This window comes from Lepidochelys olivacea (genome assembly GCF_965140295.1).
Source record: "Lepidochelys olivacea isolate rLepOli2 genome assembly, chromosome: 18".
Lineage (NCBI taxonomy): Eukaryota > Metazoa > Chordata > Testudines > Cheloniidae > Lepidochelys > Lepidochelys olivacea.
This window is the reverse complement of record NC_140428.1, coordinates 30,260,150-30,288,067: the sequence shown is the minus strand read 5'-3', so window position 1 is coordinate 30,288,067 and position 27,918 is coordinate 30,260,150. Positions and strand designations below refer to the sequence as shown.

General features: G+C 44.7%; 1 protein-coding gene across 6 annotated transcripts in view; it reads right to left on the bottom strand.

The window, feature by feature from the left end:
• Nucleotides 1-27,918, bottom strand: part of CAMTA1 (calmodulin binding transcription activator 1) — a 949,829-nt gene that overhangs the window by 90,983 nt on the left and 830,928 nt on the right. For all 6 annotated transcript variants that reach the window (XM_084652102.1, XM_084652098.1, XM_084652097.1 and 3 more), the window contains 2 exons: nucleotides 22,668-22,794; nucleotides 18,372-18,506 (listed from right to left, as the gene is read on the bottom strand). In XM_084652102.1, coding sequence (XP_084508228.1) covers nucleotides 18,372-18,506; nucleotides 22,668-22,794 — 262 coding nt within the window. The remainder of the gene's footprint in view (nucleotides 1-18,371; nucleotides 18,507-22,667; nucleotides 22,795-27,918) is intronic.

The following is a 27,918-nucleotide window of genomic DNA, read 5'->3' as shown; positions in this document are numbered from 1 at the left end:
ATTTTCAGCAAGTGCATAAGATGAATCAATATAGAAATCTTTAATTACAGAATTTAAGGTTTAGAAGTATCAAGTGAAATTTGCATCCATCCGCATGAAGAGAGGAGCGTGGACTCTGACAGCACAAAAGCAACTGCTCATGTCAAAGGTGTGAGGCAGATAGGAGGTTTGTGTGTCAAACCAACGTTTGCTGGGCAACAAGGGAGCAGGGTTACTTCACTGTGTAAAAGGAGCAGGAATTCTGAATCTAGAATATCTGTAATCAGTTAAGAGTCCAAACAGCAAACTTAGAGGTTACCATTATTCCAGAGTCCCAAAACAACACTTTGTAGGGTCCCATAACCATCCCCAGGGGCCAGTATGGGATTATATGCTAAGTGTATATTCATGCTTTCAGAGAAACCGCTCAATGCTATATATACATGCTCCACAAGGCAATGCCATCTGAATTCCAAGAGTGCAAACATATTACTAAGAGAAGCAGTTTCTGATAAACAGGCATCCCAAAAGAATACTGAGGTGAACATTCATACATTACACAAATCACTGTATCAAGCTATGTAATGCCACATCAGTTTGGCTAAGAAATGTCAGAGTTGCTGCCACAGGGTACTGCTTCAGCTACCCTATGAGCAGTGCTACCTAGCACGCTTTCATAGTCTCTCAGGCACAAATACACAGTCTCTTTGTTTTCCACCACATGCATCTTCCGTCTTGTTTCCACCCCTCTGTATCTCAGACAGCCAGTTGGCAAACTCCCCTTACAAGGGGACCCTTCATTCGATAGTTTATATTGCCTGTAACAGGCACAGGGATTGGTTACCTAGGGTGTGACAGAGTGCTGGGCAAAGGGTTACAGATTCAGCCCTCTGTCACACCAGCTCCTTGTTAGGGGAACAAATTAGAGCAGGCTGAAGTTAACCTGGCCCTAGTTGGAGAGGTGGAGGCAGCAGCTGCATAAAAGCCTCAGGGGAAGGAGGCCAGGGGAGAGCAAGAGAAAAGGCAGGGAAGAGAAGAATGGAGGTAGCTCTCCTCTCCTACCTGCAGACGGTAAAGGGTTATTAGTATGTGGTGAAACAGTGGTGGGCAGAAGCCAAAGAATAAAGTGCACCACTGGTTACAAAACCCAGGGTCTCGAGAGACTTTGTGAGACTACCAGAAGCAAAGGGGGCCCTGCCACACTCCCCCACATAGGGGTAGGGAAGAATACAAGATGCCAGCTGGGAGGAAATTGGCCCTTTCCTTTTCCCCATGTGTTGCGAGTGACATCCCTTGTTTTACCTGTGTTCTAGGACTAGCCCCTTCTTTGGGGGAACTGATGGCCTGCTGAGCTGCCTGTAAGCAAGGGGTTTGTAATTCTGTTCTTTGCCAACGCCACAGTCCTGCTGTAGTAGACAGCTTAGTGACACTACGCAGACAAACTGAGGCATTTCAGTATTTCCCAAGGGCCATTGCTAACTTCAGACATAGGCAAAATATAACCACTATAAAGGTGTCTGGGAAATGTCGACTCTCCTATCACAGAGGGAAAGCAAAGTGTCGGCGCTGCCAGGGTGTCAGACTGAGGGGAGCCTGTATAGCAAAGCTTGAGGCTAAACCCTCCCTCCCCAGCATGTCTGAAGAAGGCCTTTGTAATGGAACATCAGTGTCTTAACAACCAAACGCATGTCGCAGTCTTGATGTATAGCTATCTCAGGAGGAAGCCAGGAGTGATACAAACAAAGAAAAATTGTCTCCACTCCCACCCCCAGCTGTAGCCCCTTTACCTCGTCCACATGCCCCGAGCCATGGCCCCGCTCCTGGCTCGGGGAGCACAGATGGGGTAAAGGGGGTGTGATCCTCAAAAGTTCGGGGACTGCTGTCCTAGGAATGGGCTCGGTCAAGTGCAGAAAGCAGCTGTTTTAATCATCAAATCAAAATCCTGCAACACTGGAACAAATTCCACATGTCAACACATGGACAAGGACATTGTGCAGGACAACGGTGGCTTTTGCCTCAAAGAGTGTCAGTTCTCTCATCTTCAGTTACACGGTTATGAGCAAAATAGATCACCTCAAAAGAAATAAATAGTTCCTTACCTCTTCTCGTCAGGTATGCTACCGTCTTGCCTCTGCCTACGGTTTGTTCTAGGCCATCTATTGGGAAGAGTTTAACGTATCTGTTTCTTTATCTATAGCACTTTAGTATCTTAGAATTATAGAATCATAAAACTGGAAGGGACCTCAAGAGGTCATCTAGTCCAGTCCCCTGCACTCATGGCAGGACTAAGTTTTATCTAAACCATCCCTGACAAGTGTTTGTCCAACCTGCTCTTAAAAATCCCCAATGATGGAAATTCCACAACCTTCCACAAATCTTGTGGGTTCTTTAAATTGAGTCATTCACTTTTTTAATAAAAACACACGCTTAATCTATAAAACCTTTCAATATTAATGCACCAAAAGTTGATTTAAAAGAAAACCCGGCATCATGTCCCTTATGTGACGCATCTGACTTAGACAGTCCTTCTGATTGTTTTTGTAAGTTTCATGGGTCAGAGATCATGACTTTCTGTGTTTGCAAGTGTGACACTCTGTACCCTAAAGCAACACCCTGGCACCCCTCACATCTACCAGGGTGATATAATTATGATGTGTTTTGTGCGAAGTATGCCTTGTGAGGTATCATTTTAAAAATCTTAATCTGTTGAACATTAATATCCTGTTAAGTTATATGTGCTGTCATTGTTTGTGAAGTTATGAAGTTTGGCTAGGTATGTGTTATTGAAACATGATGTGAGGTTGGGAACACCCACAAGCAGCCTTTCAGGTACAACAATGAAGACGCCAGACAGTGTAGATCAGTGTTTTTCAAAGTACTGGGTTGTGGAATGTCAGGCACTGGGTCGACTTGCTGATTCAAATTATAACAATCATTGCTGTGCAGCAGCTCTAAAGGGCCGTGCAGCAGGGACCTGGAGAGGAGAGAGAGGTAGGGAGTGGGCAGGAACCGGGGAGGGGAGCAAGTTGGGGCTTGCAGGGCTGCTGCGGGACTCTCCCTTATCCCTGGAGCTCGCGGCTGCCAGTGGGGAGAGGGCTGGGGGGGAGTCCTCTAGCCCCAGCCCTGGGGCAGCCTGACTGCACCCCAAACTCCTCAGCCCTGGCTCCACCTCAGAGCCTGCACCCCCAGCCAGAGCCCTCACCCCCACTGCATCCCAACCCTCTTCCCCAGCCCTGAGCCCTCTCCTGCATCCTGAACCCTTCATCCCTGGCCCCACCTGCAGCCCTCACCCCGCATCCCAACCCTCTGCGCCAGTCCTGAGTTCCCGCCTGAACCCCTCATCCCCAGCTCCACCTTAGAGCCCTCACCCTCAGATAGAGCCCTCACCCCTGCACCACACCCTCTGCCCTGGGCCACCTCCCACACTCCTTACCATAGGCTTACAAAGGCTAGTGGCTGGTTAGTTATGTAAAGTGGGTTAAACTAGAATGTATTGCAATATTATGATTTTATGAAAACTCTAGTCAAAAGATATAATTATGTTGGGTCAGTGGCATCAACAATTTTCTTCAACTGGGTCACGAGGAAAAAAGTTTGAAAACTACAGGTGTAGATGGCCCATTAAGGGGAATACACACATTCACAAGGATTACCCCAGGAACTATACAACGGAAACCTCTCGGAGATAGGATGTACACAATGGAGGCTGTTGGACTCACATCACAGCAAAGGATCCTTCCAGCAAGCTGGAAGAAGCTATAAAAGGGGGAAGTGACATCATCACTTGGCTTCACTCCAACCCCCTTCCCCCAACTCAACACTTGGAAGCATGTCTGGAGGATAAAGACTTTGAATGGGGGAGGGTTGTCCCATCCTGGAAAGGAATTCCAACCTGTGTATGGAGGATCTGTAAACTGCTTGTACTATCAGGATGAGATACTGCTTGATTCAAATCCTGTCTATTTAATAGAACTCAGATTGAAAATTTTATTTTATTTATAGGTAACCAACTTTGATCTGTATACTAATATTTATAATCCCTTAAAATCTATCTTTCTATAGTTAATAAATCTGTTTTTTATATATATATTTTTACCTAAAACTGTGTTGTATGAAGTGTAACGGGAAATCTGCTCAGGAACAGGGGCTGGTTCATTGTCCTCTCCACATTGAGGGAAGGGCGGACTGGGTCATAAACTTACAGTGGTCAGGCTTCTGACCAGGGCAAGACAGTTCAACTCTGGGGTCCTAGGCTGGGGAGCTGTGGGGAATTGGCTGGGACCTCTCTATTATTGGTTCATGAGTGGCTGGCAAAAGTATTCATGTAACTCAGCTGAGTGTGTCCCTGCCTGTGAATGTTTGTGTGAGTGCAGGACCTGGAGGGGAGTTGCAGCTTGTCACATGATCACAGTGTGAGAGGGAGCCCAGGTTGGTAAGACAGAGGCTCAGCGGCACCCCGTGGAACTCATCACAGCAAGCACACTGATGACTTTCCGTAAAATACTCTCTGATTATTTACACACAGTAAAACAAGCTGAAGAGGGGAAAATAAGGCATTCTTGGAAACAGTCCATAAAAAGCAAGTGCACATTACAGAGAGTAGAAACACGGCTCATAAGGGATAAAGGGACAACTGGAAACACAGCTGAGACCCCTTCCTCCATTGTTCCCTACACTGGACCAGATGAGCTCTTTGCTTGTATCAGAAAGACATGAGCAGGCCAACTTGCAAGAGAGGGCTGCAGAATGTAGCTGGGGTCTGCTATTTCAAAATGGCTGGAGAAAAACAGTCCAGTCCATCTAATAGTGGATCAGTAAAAAGAACTTTCAGGGCAAAGATAAGTGACCTAGGAACCATAGTGCAGAGTTTGCAAGTGCATGGTGGCAGAGGTTCTCTTCAAAAAGCAGGTAGATGTCATATTCAGTTCAGCCACCAGACTTCACAAGTGCCAGTCTCCTAACTGCCATGAGAAGAAGTAGCAAAGGGAAGGTGGTTCTGCCATGGTTACATCAAATTCCATTGACTGTTTCCTTCTAATTAACTTCCCGGATGATATTAAATGTTTGTAAACACATCCTGGCTGTTGAGATGATATGGCACAACACACATAGTATACACTCTCTGCAAAATTCACATCTCTCCAACATCCTAACATGCAGAAACTGAGCCAGATGCTGTCTCCTGGAACACACAACTACAATCCAAGATGTGACATGATCTTTTGCTAAACCTTATATCCCATTATCCTAATGGGCATGGAGATTTCCTTGTGGAGGAAAGCTTATGTAGTGAAGCTGCACTCCCTTCCACTGCTTCGAGACCCCACTAGCAAAACCAATCATTGGCAGATTCAGAATTAATTGTATTGTCATCTGCCTTGAATGCAGCATCCACCAGTGACAAGTCATCAACCTGAGTGGAGTTTTCCTTAATGATATATCGTCTGAGTAGTTAAAGAAAGCTTCATCTGGCACTGGCAGCTTTGCGTTCAGCAGGATTCACGTGCAAGTCCCTGACAGTGCAATAAGGGACCAAGCAGAGTAAATAGTTGTGGTGGGACACTGTCCAGACCCAGGCATTACTGAACTATCCCTAGAGCATTCTCACTAATCATATGTCAGTGAGATGGACAATGCAACACTGTTTATGCAAGTCCTTTTTACAGGAGAGGGGTCTGAACAACAAGCGTAGCTGGCTCTAATAAAGACTGGTTTCAGAGTAACAGCCGTGTTAGTCTGTATTCGCAAAAAGAAAAAGAGTACTTGTGGCACCTTAGAGACATGTAGGTAGGAATAGCGGTCAGTAGGCAATTTCCATCCCACCATCAACCTCAGCCTGGTCCAGTCCACAAAAGAGATCCACTTCCTGGACACTACAGTGCTAATAAACAATGGTCACATAAACACCACCCTATACCGGAAACCTACTGACCGCTATTCCTACCTACATGCCTCCGGCTTTCACCCTGACCACACCACACGATCCATCGTCTACAGCCAAGCTCTGCGATACAACCGCATTTGCTCCAACCCCTCAGACAGAGACAAACACCTACAAGATCTCTATCAAGCATTCTTACAACTACAATACCCACCTGCGGAAGTGAAGAAACAGATTGATAGAGCCAGAAGAGTTCCCAGAAGTCACCTACTACAGGACAGGCCTAACCAAGAAAATAACAGAATGCCACTAGCCGTCACCTTCAGCCCCCAACTAAAACCCCTCCAACGCATTATTAAGGATCTACAACCTATCCTGAAGGATGACCCAACACTCTCACAGATCTTGGGAGACAGGCCAGTCCTTGCCTACAGACAGCCCTCCAACCTGAAGCAAATACTCACCAGCAACCACATACCACACAACAGAACCACTAACCCAGGAACCTATCCTTGCAACAAAGCCCGTTGCCAACTGTGCCCACATATCTATTCAGGGGACATCATCACAGGGCCTAATCACATCAGCCACACTATCAGAGGCTCGTTCACCTGCACATCCACCAATGTGATATATGCCATCATGTGCCAGCACTGCCCCTCTGCCATGTACATTGGTCAAACTGGACAGTCTCTACGTAAAAGAATAAATGGACACAAATCAGATGTCAAGAATTATAACATTCATAAACCAGTCGGAGAACACTTCAATCTCTCTGGTCACACAATTACAGACATGAAGGTCGCTATCTTACAACAAAAAAACTTCAAATCCAGACTCCAGCGAGAAACTGCTGAATTAGAATTCATTTGCAAATTGGATACTATTAATTTAGGCTTAAATAGAGACTGGGAGTGGCTAAGTCATTATGCAAGGTAGCCTATTTCCCCTTGTTTTTTCCTACCCCCCCCCCCCGCCCCCAGACGTTCTGGTTAAACTTGGATTTATGCTGTAAATGGCCCACCTTGATTATCATACACATTGTAAGGAGAGTGGTCAGTTTGGATGAGCTATTACCAGCAGGAGAGTGAGTTTGTGGGGAGGGGGGGTGAGAAGACCTGGATTTGTGCTGGAAATGGCCCACCTTGATTATCGTGCACATTGTGGGGAGAGTGGTCACTTTGGATGGGCTGTTACCAGCAGGAGAGTGAGTTTGTGTGTGTGGTTTTTGGAAAGGGGTGGGGTGAGAAAACCTGGATTTGTGCTGGAAATGGCCCACCTTGATTATCATACACATTGTAAAGAGAGTGATCACTTTAGATAAGCTATTACCAGCAGGAGCGTGGGGTGGGAGGAGGTATTGTTTCATGGTCTCTGTGTATATAATGTCTTCTGCAGTTTCCACAGTATGCATCCGATGAAGTGAGCTGTAGCTCATGAAAGCTTATGCTCAAATAAATTGGTTAGTCTCTAAGGTGCCACAAGTCCTCCTTTTCTAATAAAGACTGTTAGAGTCTTTCAGTTTCAGTTTCCCATACTACTACAGCACTGTATATTCTTTGGGTCTTCAGATCCCTGTGCACAAGTCTCCGTTCCGGGGAGATCACAGCATTGGAGTCTGCTGTGTACGTGCACTGGTCTCGATCCTAGGAGGATCACAGTGTTTGGGCATAAGGTCTGTAGTGCACTAGTCTCGGGGATTGTAGCGTTTGGGCGCACAAACTGCATGATCTGGTCTCGGTCTCAGGTGTAATCGCAGCATTTGGGCACATGGTAGCTCCTGGCCCTGATCTGAGTCTTGGTTGGATCACAGTGTCTGGGGTCATGGTTTCCAGGCCCTGATCTTGATGGGATCCCAGCTTCTTTGATTAGATGAGTGATGCCTGCGGCCTTGCTGGTCTCCACGATGAGAAAGGGAGCTGGGGCATTAGTTTGAAGAGCAATGAAGGACTGATCAAGGGAGACTAAACTCTTCCCAATGTATGTGAGAGTGTGAGTAGTGGGAGGATGGGGCGCTGCCTCTGACCAGCACGGGCACTGTGCTGAGATCCTGGGGGCACAGATGCTGTAACAATGTTCTCCAAAGAATTACATAATTCAGGTGCATCTGATGCATTCGATGAAGTGAGCTGTAGCTCACGAAAGCTTATGCTCAAATAAATTGGTTAGTCTCTAAGGTGCCACAAGTCCTCCTTTTCTTTTTGCGGATACAGACTAACACGGCTGCTACTCTGAAACAATTCAGGTTGTGCACCTTGTGTGGGGTTTGAGAGCCCTTCCCTCACCCAAGAAAGCAGAGACACTTAGCCCCCAGAACTTGATGTCCGAGGACAAAATAATTTTACTTAAACAATATCTTTCATTGATGGCAGTTTTCAAAGAGGTTTCCTGGCTCAGAGGTGGTTTTATGCTCTCAGACAGGACAACCATTATACAGGAGGAGCACAAGCAAGATCCCTCAGAGAACAGTGGCTCTGCCTGAGAAGCTGCTGCAGTGGGGAGAAGTTTGTGTTTTATCTTTCCTGGTAGTGGCAGTGGGATTTTCACTTCCACATGCACAGCCAGTATCAGAGTCTTCTCTGTTAAATCTCAGTTTGGTTCAAACCTTTGGGCACAGAGGCAGGATTGCCACCTTGTCCCAATCTTTGCAACCCTTTGAATGTGGATGACTCCCAGTAAAATTCTGCACATATATGTATTCCACAACCTGGTGGACCTCACTATGCCCCATAGATAATATCAGACTGCATATTCTCTGCTCCCTGAAGGCCTGTGTGTTCATGTCAGCCTCTATAGCATGTTAGGGCAGAGCATGTGAGAACTGCATGAATCCCATCATTAGAAAATTAATCTTCAAAAGACAATCACAGAATAATTTGAGCCATCATTTTCTGATCTGTGGCATGGCCAAAAAACCAGAGACCCATCTCCTTAAGAAAAGTGACTGAAGTCACAAATAGGAATAGGTTTGCAAGCATCTACAGGATTGCACAATGGAAACAGACTCACTGGTTAAATCTGTTCTGTTTTTCTTTTTAGATTTAATCAAGCTGAATACAAGCTGCTTAGGAGACAGAAATCCTATAGCCATTCTAAAACTGCCAACAAGAGAGATATTATGGGAATAATTGCTCACACCTGAGATCCTTGTGTGACTAAGTAAGTCGGAAATGGACTTCCCCTTTGCTGAGCTTACTTGGCATATGAGAGATTTTATTAACCCTGCCTTCTTCCTCCAGTGGTATCTGTAGCAGGAGTCATTAAGGGTGTTAAACAATGTAGTGTAAACCAAAATGTTCCTCTGCATTAATTAAACTCAAATCAAAGTTTAAAATTAAGTGAATATTTTCAAGTTCTAAATTCCGCTTGAAATCTTTTCCCCCCAAGTCTATGTAGTTGACAGCAGGGCTAGGATTTAGAGCAGTACAATTAAGGGCAAACAGAGAAAAGAACATATAGAGGAAATCACAGACCTGTTCTATCCACAGAATGAATTCACATGGATTTAGACCTTATTATAGCATTTGCTCTTCTAAGCCCTGGGAAAAGTTGCTGGCCCTTTAAATAAACTGGTGTTTTGCTGCATTCAGAGTATTGTGCATGAAGGCAGAGGCCTCTGATAAGCCATGGTTAGTGTAATTATTCAATCTTTTTCCCTGAAGGGCCTCTGCATTGCAGCTGTCTTTCTTTCTTTCTTTTTTTTTCTTTTGCTGTTAGCAATGCCCTAGTTTGTTCTCTGCTGCAGTCCCCCTCCTCCACTTCCCCCCATCTCCACTTCATAAGGAGTTCTAATTGAGAGTTTGCCCACTAACCAGCACCCTGGGCTCACAGACAAGCTATAGGACAAAGGAAACTGCATTCCCAGTCATAGTGGCCATTTTCCACCCCTCCGCCATCTAAATTCACTAGTATTCCCAGGGAACTGAGCAGTGCGATTTTAAAATTTTTCCTTCCCCCTTTCTCTGTAATGAAAAGATGATTAATGGCTGCAGGTGACTGAGCTTTTCATCACAGCAGCTCCTGCTGGCAAAAACAGCTACAGGCATTATATCAAGCACGACTTGGCAAATCAGGATTTCTAACACCCGTGAACTGAATGGTTCCCATATGCAAGGATGTCTCTGGTTTAATACGAATAGTAGAGGTAACCCGGGAGCACTGTTCCTCATCATTAACAGGGAATCTCCCCTAAATATTCCAGGACAAGATGACTGTGTTTTCCTTGAGATTATTTTCAATATCAGGGTTGTCTGTACAAGGATGCCTGTTTTTGGGGGGAGGTATAGGGTGGGATGTCTCAGTTCTCTGTGCATTTGTGTTTTGGTCTAATTTGCTATGGGAGGTCCCTTGAGGGTTTCACTTGCATGGAGACATTGGCACATTAACAAAATTACTCCGTGCACCTGATAGAGAGACTTCAGATAAATTTGTGTGTTGAACTAGTTTAAAAAAAAGTAAGAAATAAAAGAAAGGGACTCTGCACTTTTACTACGAGTATCCTGTTAAACACATAATGGGCCATAATGTTACAGTATTAGAAATTATTTTTCTCTATCTAGTCTAGCAGCTAAAATGATTAATTCCATCTGAGGAGAGACCAATGGAGCTTGTTGCTGACACCCATCTTCTTAGTGTAGATGGACACTTACAATACTAGTGTCCCAGCCACTTTCCTGATAAAGAATCTGCCAGCCTACATCCCCCTTGCAATTTCAGTCGGACATTGTGTTTTTCACCTCCCTGCCCTAAACTGCTGTGAACTGTTGTCTAAGTAGGTACCCTGTGTTGGGACACGTGTGTTGTGGTGCCCAACACTGGAGGATGTATATGCACGACAAGAAAGTGAGGCCAGGGGATCTAAGACACAAACTGCGCAGATAAAGGAATGCCAATACTGTGGACATTTAAATGAAGTAAATCAGGAATTTGTACAGTATTGTGCTCAGTCACAAACATGTGCAGCAGGTATTTCTGGCTCCAAATCCTCCTTCCCACTCTTCCTGGCTCTTTCCAGCGCAATTTGCCTCATGGTTTCATGAGCTTTAAATCCACACACGTGCCAATGAAGGCTAGTTTTGCCCAAGCTCCCAACCTAGGTGTGTTTTCCCCCTGGCAAATTTTCTCCTTTCAGGTCCCTTGATTCATAATTTCCATTTCTCCCTGCTTGTTTCTCAGCTTTACTGTAAGCCTGATGCCAAAGTATACATTTGCTCTTGCATAGTGTCAGCCATGCAAATGGGTACATTGACCACGGCTTCAAGTGAATTAGGCTTATTCTGACTAACCCATGGTTACACAGTCATTTTTTAATGACTGGTCAAAACATGAAATATCAAGAAATTGATTGTTTGCATAAATACTTCTCAGCCAGTCCACAGAAATTTTATCACACAACAGCTCTGCCTCTCTTTGCATATAAGCAAAGTGGTGTGACGGGGACACTGGTCAATTCCTTTGCATCAAACACATTCAAAATCTGGCACAGGTAGAATCTTAGACCTGGTATTTTATAGTTTGGCAAGCACAGCTCACGCTCAGAAGGAAGCCAGCCAGAGCTGTCAATTTTCTGTAATTATAATTCAGCGAAGATAAAGTGAGCCTTATATATTAACTTTTATTAAAAGTAAACAATCAGAACGGAGACCTTTGATTAGTAAGACTAACTCTAATAACCTCACTCAGATCATGTGCTGGGATCAGCAGAAAAGCTGAAATATCTATAAGAGGTTTTAGAATTTCTTTGTTCTGTTTGAATCCAATGTATCTGTCCTTTGCTGCAGCAATGTCCTCAGACCCTGCCATCTGGCCCTCTTTCCACTCTTGGCCTCAAGACTCGAACTCTTCAGCTGAGATGCTAGTGAGAAAACTGAACTAGATACTCTTAGTCTTAGTGTAATAACTGTGGCTCTTTTCTATCCATCTCCTTCCTGACCCTCTCCTCTTTTCTCTGCACCTCTTTTCATCATATCCTTATTTAGGTTTAATTCTGGCTCCAGGTCTGGCCCTGCCCTGGGGACTCTTTCCAGCAACAGCTTCCCTACCTGTGCCAAGTTTCTTCCCTTTACCCCTGCCCAGGTCCTTCCTCACTAACCTTGGATCTACTGATACAGTCACAGGAATTATGTACCAGCAGGACAGTTTAAAAGGTAATGAAGGTAAATGCTTAGCCTCTGAAGGAACTCAACAGCCCCTCTTCCCATCTTTAGTTCCCCATAGTTTTCAGTAATTTAACTTCGACTGCAACAAAAGGGGCAGCTCAAGTAGCATTAACTCATTTGGGTCTCCCATCCCAGCTCCCCAAAATCTAACCTGCTGCCTGCTGGTTAAAACTCAATGAAGACAATAAGCCCATCTAAGAAAGAAAACAGATGCACAATCTTAACCAACATGTACATAAGGGATTAGATTATACTATGAAGGTTGAGTGTTATTGAGAAGGTCCTTCTTTGACCTATGACCAGCTTGCTCCATTGTGGGTGAACACCCCCATCTGCTCTTCCAGGTAAAAGTCAATGGGATTTAGGAGCCTAAATCACTTTTGAAAAATCAGACAAAGGGTCTGTCTCCACTGCAGATGGGAGCGTGCCTCCTGGCCCAGATAGAGACACTCATGCTAGCTCAGCTCGAGTTAGCGCACTAAAAGTAACAGTGTAGATGTTTCAGCTCCACTAGAGACTCAAACTAGCCACCCAAACTCAGACCCACGGGGTCCGGTGGGCTTGACAGATTGAGCCACATCCTCACTGCTGGTTTAAGTGCTCTAGCTTGAGCCAAGCTAGTGAGAGTCTGTCTACTCATCCTAGGAGACTCGCTGCCAGCTGCAATGTAGACATACTCCTAAGCAATGAGGCCATGCAATGCTGAGTGGAGTAATGCCTAAAGACATTTAAAAATCTGGGCCTAAACTCTTTGAGACAATGATTTTTCTGCTTTTCTGTCTGTACAACTCCCAATGCCATGGGGCCCATGATTCTGATGGGAGCCTTGGGGTGTTACTACAGTATACATAATGACGATAACAATATTGCTTCCAGAATCTGCACTGCAGCTATTACAGGGCTCTTAGCACTAGGTGCCCCTTAAACTTGGGATTTCACACTATGGGGACCACTGAGACAGGATCTTTCCACACATTTCAACATAATGACAATAACTTAGCAAAACACAGAAGAGCTGCCAACGGATACAGCGTGACAAGCCCATAAACAAATCGTGTGTGTGCATCAGAACTATATGACTCATCCTGCCAAGGAAGAGAAACGATTAACACAGCTAAGAGAATCAGACAGAACAGACAAAAAGGAAAGGCTGTGCCACCAACCAGCAAGCAGTAACATGCATGGTGATGTCCATCTCAGACAGAACAAATGAGCATGATCCAAGCTGCCCAAGACACTAAATGCTCCTCCTGTGCAGCACAGTGGGGTTCCGTCTTCTCCTCACACCTTCCACGACCCTACAGAGTCCTCTGCCACATGACAAAATCCGGAGGAACCAACCCCTTGCCTGAGTTCATCAGCACCAGTGATAGCCTGATGCCTACAAATCTCTCCTTGTCCAGTGCAGCCATCCATATGTAACAGGCACTCCTTTCCAGCTCAGTGAAAAACATCTACAGCACATGCTTATTGCATGATTTTCAAATGCTCAGAACATGGTAAAATCAAACTCATTTTCCTCCTCTGGCACATGGTCACACATGGGTACGACAAGACCTTGAAAATGTAGGCCCTCCAAAAAAATCAGAAAGACATGAGAAACTGAAACCACGAGCACTCAGATAGTTTGGTGATGTGGGTGGGTGATTGGGTAGGTAGGTAGACAGAACTTGTGACCAGTACAATGTGTGACCCTATGCCCCATATTCTTCACAGAGTGTTATGATATGAATATGGCATAACTAAGATGTGTTCTATGCAAGATGGGTCATGTGAGGGATCATTGGAAAGGTTATGATTTACTGAATATGATTATCCTATTTGTACGCATGTATTATTTCAGTATGTGAAGTTATGAAGTTTGGCTAAGTAGGTAATACTGAAACACGTTGTGAGGTTGAAAACACCCACAAGCAGCCTTTCAGGTACAACAGTAAAAAGGCCAAACAATGTTAATGGCTCATTGAGGAAATGCACACAAGCACCAGGGCTACTCCAGAAACTGTGGACAATAGAAACCTCTCAGAGATAGCACTACACAATGGAGACTGTTTGACCCAGGTCACAGCAAAAGAGGTTTCCAGCAAGTGGGAAGAAGATATAAAAGGGAGTCAATGACATCATGAAGGTACCTTACTCTCCCTACAACAACACACCTGGAAACACCTGAGAGGCAAGGACTGAACTGTGGCAAGCGATGGTCCCAGACTAGAGGGATCTTTAGCTGGTGTATGAAAACCTGAGAAAGCCAAGGCAACTTGTGTCTTAAGCGTATGCTAGTCTGTTTATCACTCAGGGTGAGAATGCTAATTTATATCCTACCTATCTAGTGTGTTAAGCCCAGTTTGCGGTTTTTGTTTATCTACTAAGGTAATCTCCTTCGATCTGTTGGCTATCCTTTGTAACAGGGGTAGACAACCTATGGCACGCGTACCAAAGGCGGCACGCGAGCTGATTTTCAGTGGCACTCACACTGCCCGGGTCCTGGCCACTGGTCCCGGGGGCTCTGCATTTTAATTTTATTTTAAATGAAGCTTCTTAAAAACTTTAAAAACCTTATTTACTTTACATACAACAATAGTTTAGTTATATATTATAGACTTATAGAAAGAGACCTTCTAAAAATGTTAAAACGTATTACTGGCATGCAAAACCTTAAATTAGAGTGAATAAATGAAGACTCAGCACACCACTTCTGAAAGGTTGCCGACCCCTGCTTTATAATAATTTGAAATCTACCTCTTGTACTTAATAAACTTGTTTTTGTTTTAAACCCAGTTGTGTAATTCATAACTGGGGGGTGGGGGAGCTGTGAATATCTCTTTCCACATTGAGAGAGAGGGTGAATTTCAATTAGCTTACGCTGTACAGTTTTCTGTGCAGTGCAAGACAATGCAATTTTGGGGTTTACTCTCCACAGAGGGAGTGCACTTGCATGCTGGGCAATTCCTTAGGTGAAAGCCTTCCCATGCAGTACTGATTTCAGTGTCTGTGTCTTTTTGCAGCTGGGTGTGTCCCTACCTGTGTGTGTGCTAGAGGAGGCTTGAGGGCCTGGCTTAGCAGGACAGGGTGAGGGAGCCCAGATTGATGGAACAGGCAGGCTCAGTGATGCCCCAGTACATCAGGTGGCACCCCAGAAGGGGGAGCAACTTATCACAGGTGGGTGATTGGGTAGGTACGTAGACAGAACTTATGACCAGACAAGTACACTGCTATAATAATGGGGAATCATAGAAAGAAAATGTAATAGACCACCAAAATCACACACACAGAGGTTCAGAGGAATTATCTTCTCTTGGCTTTTCTGGCTCAAATGCAGCACATACATACATACATCTCACTCTCAGAAAGCATCCTAAAGTGGTTTCTACTGAGCTTTCTCTTGCATTCATTTTTATTTGTCTGAGATATTTGTAATGCATCAACCACGATAGTCTCTAGGTGCCATTATATATGCTCTGCCATTACAAGACACCAGAGCTAGGTAACTTGCCCCATCTGACTGTCTTATCTAATCAAGCTCAGACTTATAATACACCATAAAGAAAGAACCTGATAAAGTTTGGGACTATTCAGATAGAGCAGGGAAGCCTGCCAAAGGCTTCTATGGACAATTTCCAAGCACAAACTCCTGCTGGTTTGTAACCAGTCTGCATCAGACTTGAGGCTGAGTTCAAGTGTTTCTGCAGTTTGAGTTGAAATAGTTCTAAATATTAGTCATGTCCGATGTGACTGTATTAGACATCCAATCACACTAGTAAACGTATTCTACTTCAGACTGTTTTAATAACAACTTTTTTATTTTTTAAAATAATATCCAAGATGCCTCTAAGGTGAATTTCCAAAAGCATAGAAGCATAGAATATCAGGGTTGGAAGGGACCTCAGGAGGTCATCTAGTCCAACCCCCTGCTCAAAGCAGGACCAATCCCCAACTAAATCATCCCAGCCAGGGCTTTGTCAAGCCTGACCTTGAAAACCTCTAAAGAAGGAGATTCCACCACCTCCCTAGGTAACGCATTCCAGTACTGCACCACCCTCCTAGTGAAAAAGTTTTTCTTAACATCCAACCTAAACCTTCCCCACTGCAACTTGAGACCATTACTCCTTGTTCTGTCATCTGGTACCCCTGAGAACAGTCTAGATCCATCCTCTACAATAGCAAATGTATCTACAGTCTAGATACATCCTCTACAAAAGCAAATGCTGTGTAATGATTGCCACATCTTTAACAGACAGAATAGTATGAGGTTAATTGACTAAAGCAATGGTTTTTAACCTGTGCTCCGTGGACCCCTGGAGGTCTGTAGACTATGTCTAAGATTTCCAAAGGGGTCGCACCTCCATTCAAAATTTTTTAGGGGGTCCGCAAATGAAAAAAGGTTGAAAACCACTGGACTAAAGAGTTAACAGAACCATTATTTCCCATGTTCCAGTCTCCAATATGGCATATATTGCATATGTACAAGCTACTTCTCCCTTCACTTCTTTTATGTAACTTAAATCAGTTCTTCTCTCTCTTTATTAGCTACTGGTTCTCTGAATAGTGGGGATTTTTCTAAATCAAATTTGCCCAATGGATTATATGAGAATACAAAAACTGCCAAATGAATGGATCAACAAAGAGTGATGTTAGGACTTTTTCTAAAACTGGACAGAATACATTGCAGTGCCTACCAAATCAAGACTCTCTCATGAACTAAGGGATGAAAAAATGGTAACTGTTCCATGGTCTCTTTCCAGACTGTCAAGGTTGCTAACACAAATCAGCTACTTTCCGCAGGTCTCCAGGGCCTGAGCTGGAAGGCATATCTCCGTGGCAATCACAGACCGGAAGGGAAATGAAGTGGCTGTCCGGTTAGTTAATGTTGGCAACTTGCCTAATGCTTAGCCAAAGAGAAAACCAATAAACTTCCAGCAGTCAATGTTTTACAAAAATAACTGAAACCAGTCACTGGATCAGTTGCTTCCTGGGTGCATTCAATAGCAGCTGCAAATCTCTACTCTTTCTTTCTCAACAGGTTTTATACCTGCTGGCAGCATGTATTTTATGTGGTAACTCAATTCTCCCTGGCAGGCATGCTGAACCCTTCTGAGTAGAGAACTCCCCTGCTTCCCTTTCTATACTTCTTACAACCCTGTTCTGCTGCAATTGGTCACTTTTAAAAGAATTGTTGAGGGGCACAGAATTACCAGATAAATATTAAGGGTAAAGCATGTGTTCCCATTGAGGTTGCCAATAATTTATCAGCTCTGACATCTAGCAAAACCTAACTACATTCTGTTCTGGTCAGTCAAATCAGGGAAAGAGAGATGGACTCGGCTTCAGACTGCCTGGCTAGTACTAATGATTTTATAGGTTTCAGAGTAACAGCCGTGTTAGTCTGTATTCGCAAAAAGAAAAGGAGTACTTGTGGCACCTTAGAGACTAACCAATTTATTAGAGCATAAGCTTTCGTGAGCTACAGCTCACTTCCTCAGATGCATATCGTGGAAACTGCAGCAGGCTTTATATATACACAGAGAATATGAAACAATACCTATTCCCACCCCACTGTCCTGCTGGTAATAGCTTATCTAAAGTGATCATCAGGTGGGCCATTTCCAGCACAAATCCAGGTTTTCTCACCCTCCACCCCCCCACACAAATTCACTCTCCTGCTGGTGATAGCCCCAGCTTTATAGTTTGTAAACGATTCCCACTAAGAATGGGGAATGAGACAGCATCTTAGAATCTTTGAGAAAAAAGCCCGTCCTTGAACCATACATGCCAAAGAACGTCTACGTTGTCCCTGCTCATAGATGCTGTGCAGGCCCATGAGAATTAGACTAAGATTTCCAAAGGGGTCCGCACCTCAAATTGAAATTTTTTAAGGGTCCACAAATGAAAAAAGGTTGAAAACCACTGGATTAGTTACATAGACTTTTTTAGTGCAGAAAGGGGGAACAAATGTGGCATTTTAGAATTTTTCCTGACAAGATGAAGCTCAGAGTTCTGACAGAAGACGCAGTATGCCTGGGGCTGGCCCTGACAGTGGTGACCAGTCAGGCCCCTTTCTTTGGGACAGTCAGTTTTCTATTACAGAGGAAGCATCCTTTCTCCCCCTTCCCCCTCAAATGGATCAGACATGGGGCCACAGGCTCCCCAGCTAAATATTTTGTTCACACCAAAAAGACAATGAAAAATTTCAGCAAATGGTCTCTAAAATGGAGTAATATTGAAACAATAAGCAAGAGAATTTCAGTACAGCTAAGACTCATCTCCTTTTCCTGCCCCAACATGAGGAGCTCTCTTTACTCCCCTGCACCCAAGTGTGGTAGACTTTGTTAAGGGACACTGAATATACTCCTTACCATCCAAGGACAGCCAGTCATGCTGGGAGGAAGGCAGGGTTGGTAGAGCTCTGGCTTTATATTCAAACACCACAGAGTTGGAGATGATCTGATTGTTGAAGGCAACTTGCAGAGTCACAAGCCCGGTATCATGAGCTAAAAACAAAGAACAAGTGGTAAGAACAGGTATTTCTCTGCAGGAATGCATGATTCAGTTTTGTTCTACAGCTCTCGTCATATGCAAAGGGAGAGAGCAAGAGCAGAAAGGGCTTCTGAGAAGTGTTTCTGTGCTTTGCACAGCTGGAAAGTCAGATGTTTATCAGGTTTCTCTAACCTGGAGATATGCTGTAGACTGCAGACTCCATTCGCAGAAGACACAGATTACACATATGTTGGAGTGATTAAAAGATTAATAAATAACTCAATATTATTTTATCACCAACTTCCCTCTGACGCTACAGTGAAGTTGTCTTTTCATGCACATCAAGCCAAATACCAAGCTTCAGTGCGAGGCCATACAAAGCCTCTGCAAAGATCCTGAAAGCGCCAAACCAAGTTAAGACCAAAGAGAAGCCACAGAAACGATGACATCTCCATGGGAGATGTAAAGGGACAGTAAATGCAGCTTCTAGTTCCAGTTAATGTTTAATGTTCTATGTTAAAAGGAAAAAACAAGACATTATTTTAAAACTAATTAATTCAAGCCTTCTAAATGAAAACTGGGATATGAGTTTACTAATGCACATCAACTCTCCAAAGTGCTGTTCGAATAATCTATGGGACAACACACACACAGTGGTGCAGCCCGTACAATACAAGGAAGCTGTCCTATGGATACTCTGGAGTGTCTCTGTTGTATTAACAGAAATAGCTTTGTACATGTGAGGGGAGCCTCCTTGGTATTCTATTTGCTATTATTACATATAAAACATATACAGAAACTTCAAATAAGAACAAACTGCTTATAAAAGTGGAAGGAAAGATGCTGAGGGTTGAAGCTTTGCAGCTGACTGGGCAAGAGATCTGGAGAAAGGGGGCTGAACCTGATAATTTTTCTGGTTTTTTTTAACTAGGAACATGGAGGTCAGTTCTCCATCTGGGCTCATGAAGGACAGGCACACTCTGTCCATGTACTTCACTGGGAGTTTTGTCTAAGTAAGCAGTACCTGGGCCCAATGTGGTTTTAAATATTCTTTTAGAAAATAGCTATCTAATGACACAAGTGAATTGCCATTGCCATTCTAGCTGTGCCATGGACGGAGCTGCTCCACTGACTTAATAGCTTAGACAGGACACTCTAGTCACCACAGTGGAAAAACCCTCATGGTAAGTGTTACTTGCACCTGTTTTCGCTGGGGATCTAGGGATTTCTATGGAGCAGCTCCCTTTTGAAATTCCTCCAGGCCTAGAGGAATTCACATTTCAGGATCTTGTGTGTACTTACTGCATTTAGGTATCAAAACAGCAGTTCATTAATTGGTGCTTCCCTCGTGTCACTCTCTAGATTTACAATTTACTCAGTTTTGGTGCCCTTAGGAAAAGTATACAAGTTACAGCAGGGCTCTGTCCAGATCATTTAGAGTGATTAAAATCACAGAAGCATGACTGCTGACCCCTAAACAACTTTAATTAATAGTTCTCCAAGCTGGAAATAAGCCATCTTAAAGTGCTGCCAGTGACTCTTTCTTATACTCCCCAAAACAACCAACCAGAGATTTGTTTAACAGAATAAAAACCCATGTCATATACCATGGGCTCAGTTCTCTATTGCCTTGCACCTGATGCAGTTGAGTGTAGGACACCATCACCAGTGCATGTCAGAGAAAAGCTTTCATTTGATTTTGTTTATATCCACCTTGTTTAGGTAGAAATGACAACACAAGGTACAAGGCAGAGGAGAGTCAGGACCAATGTTCTCTCTAATTTTTGACAGGCCGTGTATGCAAAAAATTTCTTCTGTGCAAATTATTGTGCTTCTGTGCAAATTTTTGTGCATGCGGTGTTTTGCCGTGTGCACGGGGTTTAGGATCTGCGCACAGCTTAGAGGGAACAGTGGTCAGGACCAGAGCTGTTAACTGCTTCTGAAGAATAATCTTGACTAAAGTAGTTCCCAGTCCCGGCTGGTCTCTCCGATCAGCTCATTCTCCTAGTACCTTTCCAGCTGCCCTGAGTGCAAATGGATCAGAGGGGTCCTTAGTTGGTATCATCATCTTTTTCTTTGACGGCTGCTTTCCCCATGGTTTTTGGGAGCCTTAGAGGGAGGTGGGTCTGAACATAGTGCTAGGAGCTAGGTGCTGGCTCTGACCCTAATTCCTTCTGTGGCTTCAATAAGACACGACCCTCTCTGCCTCAGCTGATCCATCAGTAAAATGAGGGTGATAATACTTACTTACCTGCCTCTCTTCATTTGTAGAGTGTTTTGAAGATGGAAAGTGCCATATAAGGGGCAATTATTATTAATATTACTTAAACTTCAGAAGTCTTCAGAGACTTTAATTTTCCCGTAATTTCTTATGATCTTTTAAACTCAATAGCTTGGTTGTTTTTTTTAATGTAATGCAGAAGACAAATGACATGTAAGTTCTCTCCCTCTCTCTCTCTCTCGGATACTCTTTTGGTCATGCTGGTGATATTTTATCTTGCCAGCTTTTAATTTCCTTCTGCAGTCACTTGCTTTGCTACACTATTTCTTAATCAATCAATGCTCTTAATATTTTTCTTTTATTTTCTTTTTAATCTGTTGCCCTGAAAAAGCAATACTTGTCTAATTACTATAAACAGTGCTTGTTTGGGTGGTTTGGACATTTTGCAGCATATATTAAATCTACACTCTGCTGTTAGGGTTTAAAACATGGATTCGCTCTATTTCAATTAACTTTTTTATTATTTGTTTTCAATCTGTTTGTCTGTATCTCTGTTACTTCCCTTTAAAGCTCCCACACTTGACGTGAAAGTAGTTGTGTTCTAGGACTAACCATTCTGTTTTTCTGATTAAATCATTCTCTGATTTTCCAGTTTGTTTATCCAGCTTTGTCACTTGTTAGAGCCAGAGGGAGATGCAATGAGTTCATCAAAGGTAAACGCAAATCCAGCTGATGGGGGCACAATCTGCAATGCAGAAATGTGGGAAAGAGCCCTGGATGAATCCCAGGGCTGGGATATCAGTACCCTAATTCCAAGTGCACAGAGTCTCTGTTTTCTTCATTCCTCCTGCCCCGTGATATATTAGTTTGAGGCATACCCTGCAAATCTATCATGTAACACAATCTATCATGTAACACATCAGGGAAGGATGTAGGGAAATCATCCTCACTGGCTTCTCCCCTTAGAGCGACTCAGGATATCTGCCCATTTGCAGCACAAGGAGCAGAAGACCCAAGTCTTTTGGAAGAAACATATTTTTTAGTTATGAGTGAAGTGCTTTAACGATGCAGAAGTAGACAGTTCCCTGACCCACAGAATTCACCATCTTACTAGTTCACACACAGCTTGGTGCCACAAGATGGGAACAGTTGGATTAGAAAGTGAGAGATACATCAAGGATGGCTGCCAATGCCAGGGAAGGTGAGCATCTGGGAGGAGAGGAAGCAGCTGAGGGCACCAAGACTTTAGTGCTGGTCTACATGGTCAGTTAATGCACAGCAGGCTAGCGTGCTGTGCATACACACCCTGGATTGCTGCAGAGAAGCCCTTAGAGAGAGAAGAAAGCCACGATGTACAGACGAGTCTCAAAGAAGGCCCTACGTCTAGAGATGAAGCAACAATGCTTGTGTCAGAGGGCTCAGTGCTTTTGCATCTGGCTCATCACACTGTACACTGGCCAGGACTTGCTGTGGGTAGCAGCGAAGGCCAAGCACCATAAGTGAATGCAAGAGACCCCTCTCATGGGTAAGTGCTACCCAGCACAAGAGAGCTGTACTGGGCTCAGAGGTTTGTTCACAGAACTGCTGCACTATATCTACAACTCCACAGCTATAGCTACAAGTCCACAGCTATTGTGACCTGGGTGTGCATCCTCTCCGTCACCCCCACCTTTCACCTGCTGCTCTCCAGAACATTTGCTAAGTGTCGGTTATTTCTCCTATTCATTTCAGTAAGCTGGGTAAACAGAAACTTTGGCTCAGCTCTCTGCTTAGTAATGCTAACATGAACACCCATGGTTAGGTTCATGCACTGAGATACTGCAGTGCTGTGTCAGAGTCAAGGGGAAGAATTCAGGACAGCTTCCTAATATTTGCTGCCCGGCTGGCTGAGCTGGGTTCATATGGCACAGTCCAATCATTATATCACCAGCTGCATGAGATGGGCATACCTTACCTGGGCAGTAACAGCGCAGCACCCCTGGCTGTATTAAAGATGCAGGCACTGAGATCTGATCAAACAGGCAGCTGTAGTTATTGCTGGCTTCCTGCCATGGGCCTGTGATTAGGACTTTCACTCCTCCCTGCAAGGAAAAGGACAGGAAAGAGAAGAAATAGTGTTACAAAGGAAGCATTCCCCAGGGTGGTAAAGCATCACGAGAGAGAACAGAAAACCAAGGCCAGGAAGCAGGACTCTCCAATACAGGCTGAGATCCAGTGCTGATTCTCGCAGTGTTGCCAAGTCACTAGCTAAGTCTCTCTGCAACTGACATTGCTCTGGCTATATCACTGCATGGGTTAGCAAGGGCCCCATTGCCTCAGGCCCTTATAGTGCCATGATCAGATTGTCTAGAGTACCCTTGGGCCTCTGATCTCACCCTGGGGTGCAGGGTTAGTCCCCTAACAACTTTCCTTCTCTTCGCTCCTCCTGCACCCCTCTCCCAAAGGTATAACCATGTGCTGTGCTTCACTGCCTTGACCACAACCCCGCAACAGCCCTGCACTGCGTTCTGCTGCCCTCAGCGCTCAATGTGCGCCTGGCTGAAATGGGTTGCAGACACGCAAACAAAACTTCTACAGCTCAAGTCAGGTGGCTAAGCCGCATACATTTCAGCCTTGCCTGGGGGATGGGGAGGAACCCCTCTAATTGGCTCCTTTCCTTTCTGCCCGCCCTCCTGGGGCATAAGCAGCCAATCAGAGATGCTGAGGGAGTGAGGCGGGAGCAAAACAGAGCACAGATGCTGAGGGTAATTCTGCTCCCTCCTTCCCCTGTAAGGGGAGGGCTTTTCTTCTCCTTTCCCCTCCTCTGCCCTTTCCCTCCCTGTAACACTCAGCCCAAGAAGGGGAGAGGGGACCCCACTGCATCCCCCACAGGCCTAGGACAAGGATGTGAAGAACCCCAGGAGCTGCAGGAGAAGCAGAGGTGGGGCTGGAGGCAGAATTGATTGGGGCGGGGGGGGGGCGGAGACAGGCAGATGTGATTTGCTTTCATTTCTGTAGAAAATGACAGACTCCCACCTTTTTCAGACGACTTTGAGCACTGGCTGCCCTGACTGCCACCGTCTATTCTGCAGAAACAATAGGGAACACTTGAGTCCCTCCTAATGATAGTGGAATGTCACCCGCTGAACACAGCAGAGCACACAACACATGTCACATCCTAAGCCATGCCACACACCAGAACAGAGGGTAGATCATGGAATTTGAGTGGACTGGGGGGGAGGATAAATGAAATCTGGCTCATTTATGGGGCAGGGACATGTGTGCAAATCACCAGCAGCTTCCATCAGACCTCGAACTAGGGATCCAGCTGATGCAGCTGGATAAGGAAGGACACAGATACTAAGACCTCTCTCAACCTGGATTTGTGCAGGAAATGGCCCACCTTGATTATCATACACATTGTGAAGAGAGTGGTCACTTTGGATGGGCTATTACCAGCAGGAGAGTGAGTTTGTGGGGGGGGGGTGAGAAAACCTGGATTTGTGCTGGAAATGGCCCAACTTGATGATCACTTTAGATAAGCTATTACCAGCAGGACAGTGGGGTGGGAGGAGGTATTGTTTCATGGTCTCTGTGTGTATATAATGTCTTCTGCAGTTTCCACGGTATGCATCCGATGAAGTGAGCTGTAGCTCACGAAAGCTCATGCTCAAATAAATTGGTTAGTCTCTAAGGTGTCACAAGTACTCCTTTTCTTTTTGCGAATACAGACTAACACGACTGTTACTCTGAAACCCATCCAAAAGTTGAGATGCTGTAACAAAATCAGGGTGTCATTGCCACCTAATGACCTGCCTGGAGTGCTGTGTAGCAAGTACCTTTAAGTCTGCTGCATCCAGATATTTTCTTTCTGAGAAGGGTTTCCTCCCCTAGATAAGAAAATGGAGTTGAAGACCAGGGGTACCTGAAATACTGATGGAGAGCCTAGTTTCTGACATCATTCAGGTTGACATAAGTTTCCCATTGTGATCCCTTACTTTGCTAAACTGAAACCAATCTGCTGGAAATGGCATAGCTATGGACTTATGCTAGAAGCAGGAAGCCTGCCAAACAATCAGCTGGGCCACTGGATGATCACAGTGCTAAAAGAGCACTCAAGGAAGACACAAGGCCATTGCGGAGAAGCTAAATGAATTCTTTGCATTGGTCTTCATTGCAGAGGATGTGAGGGAAATTCCTACACCCGAGCCATTCCTTTTAGTTGACAAATCTGAGGAACTGTCCCAGACTGAGGTGTCAATAGAGGAGCTTTGAGAACAAGTTGATAAATTAAGAAGTAAGTCACCAGGACCAGATGGTATTCATTCAAGAGTTTTAAAGGAATTCAAATATGAAATTGCAGAACTACTAACTGTGGGATGTAACCTATCACTTAAATCAGCTTCTGCACCAGATGACTGGTGGCTAGCTAATGTAACTCCTATTTTTAAAAAAGGCTCCAGAGGTGATCCTGAAAATTACATCCTGGTAAGCATAACTTCAGTACCAGGCAAAGTGGTTGAAATTACAGAAAAGAACAGAATTATCAGACACAGATGAACATTTTATGTTGGAGAAAAGTCAACATGGCTTTTGTAAAGGGAAACCATGTATCACCAATCTATTAGAATTCTTTGAGGGAGTCAATAAACATGTGGACAAGGGTGATCCAGTGTACTTGGACTTTCAGAAAGCCTTTGACAAGGTCCCTTACCAAAGGCTCTTAAGCAAAGTAGTCAGTCAAGGGATAAGCAGGAAAGTCCTCTCATGGATCAGTAACTGGTTAAAATATAGGAAACAAAGGGTAGGGAATAAATGGTAATTTTTCAGAGTGGAGAGAGGTAAATAGCGGGGTCTGCCGAGGATCTATACCAGGACCAGTGCTGTTCCGAAATGATCTGGAAAAAGGGGTAAACAGGGAGGTGGAAGAGTTTGTTGATGACATAAAATTACTCAAGATAGTTAAGTCCAAAGCTGACTGTTAAGAATTACAAAGGGATCTTGCAAAACTGGGCGAGTAGGCAAGAAAATCATAGAATCATAGAATATCAGGGTTGGAAGGGACCCCAGAAGGTCATCTAGTCCAACCCCCTGCTCAAAGCAGGACCAATTCCCAGTTAAATCATCCCAGCCAGGGCTTTGTCAAGCCTGACCTTAAAAACCTCTAAGGAAGGAGATTCTACCACCTCCCTAGGTAACGCATTCCAGTGTTTCACCACCCTCTTAGTGAAAAAGTTTTTCCTAATATCCAATCTAAACCTCCCCCACTGCAACTTGAGACCATTACTCCTCATTCTGTCATCTGCTACCATTGAGAACAGTCTAGAGCCATCCTCTTTGGAACCCCCTTTCAGGTAGTTGAAAGCAGCTATCAAATCCCCCCTCATTCTTCTCTTCTGCAGGCTAAACAATCCCAGCTCCCTCAGCCTCTCCTCATAACTCATGTGTTCCAGTCCCCTAATCATTTTTGTTGCCCTTCGCTGGACTCTCTCCAATTTATCCACATCCTTCTTGAAGTGTGGGGCCCAAAACTGGACACAGTACTCCAGATGAGGCCTCACCAATGTCGAATAGAGGGGAACGATCACGTCCCTCGATCTGCTCGCTATGCCCCTACTTATACATCCCAAAATGCCATTGGCCTTCTTGGCAACAAGGGCACACTGCTGACTCATATCCAGTTTCTCGTCCACTGTCACCCCTAGGTCCTTTTCCGCAGAACTGCTGCCTAGCCATTGGGTCCCTAGTCTGTAGCTGTGCATTGGGTTCTTCCGTCCTAAGTGCAGGACCCTTCACTTATCCTTATTGAACCTCATCAGATTCCTTTTGGCCCAATCTTCCAATTGGTCTAGGTCCTTCTGTATCCTATCCCTCCCCTCCAGTGTATCTACCACTCCTCCCAGTTTAGTATCATCCGCAAATTTGCTGAGAGTGCAATCCACACCATCCTCCAGATCATTTATGAAGATATTGAATAAAACCGGCCCCAGGACCGACCCTTGGGGCACTCCACTTGATACCGGCTGCCAACTAGACATGGAGCCATTGATCACTACCCGTTGAGCCCGACAATCTAGCCAGCTTTCTACCCACCTTATAGTGCATTCATCCAGCCCATACTTCCTTAACTTGCTGACAAGAATACTATGGGAGACCGTGTCAAAAGCTTTGCTAAAGTCAAGAAACAATACATCCACTGCTTTCCCTTCATCCACAGAACCAGTAATCTCATCGTAAAAGGCGATTAGATTAGTCAGGCATGACCTTCCCTTGGTGAATCCATGCTGGCTGTTCCTGATCACTTTCCTCTCATGCAAGTGCTTCAGGATGAATGGCAGATGAAAGTCCATGTTGATAAATTCAAAGTAATGCACATTGGAAAACATGATCCCACCTATACATAGAAAACAATGGGTCTAAATTAGCTGTTACCACTCAAGAAGAGATCTTGGAGTCATTATGGATAGTTCTCTGAAAACGTCTGCTCAATTTGTAGTGGCAGTCAAAAAAGCTAGCAGAATGTTAGGAACTATGAGAAAAGGGATAGCCAATAAGACAGAAAATATCATAATGCTGCTATATAAATCCATATGTAACAGGATGCTTGGAGGGCCAGGTGGCCTAGTGGTTGGCATGCTTGATGGCTTCTTGTTTCCCCGGTCAAGGTGCCTCAGTCTTTCAGGCAGTGGGGCTAGGAGGTTCTAAGCCCTCCCACTCCATCAGGTCCCAGCCCAGGGCCCTGTGTGAGATGACAACTGACCAGGGGGCACTCCGAGCAGGAAGTCTAAATCCACTGTCCTAGGCTACTTTGTACCAGAGCCCCCACAGTCTGGGGTGTGGCCCCAGTGGTTCCATTTGCTGGTGTGGCTGGCCTCCCATGGTGCCCTTCTGTGGATCGTGGGCCCTGCTGTGGTACCAGCTCTTTCAGGAATGGCATCCGTAAGTCTGGTGCGTACAAATGCCACAATGTCTCTGGGTAGCAGTCACCTAGTTGGCTATTAGGTCTCTTCCACAGTCTCCCTTGACTGGGAGACAGAAAGTGCTCCCCGGTGGCTGCCTTGGCAGGCAGGTGACTGGTCTTTTCTATCGGATAAGGTGGTGCCTCTTCCCTAGCTCCTGCCTCTTCCCTAGTCAGCACTGACCTGGCCCCGGTCTCTCCTCTTTTACCCCCTTCAGGCCTGGAATTGGCTGCAGGTATAATAGGATGAGGCTAGCTGGGCCCAAAG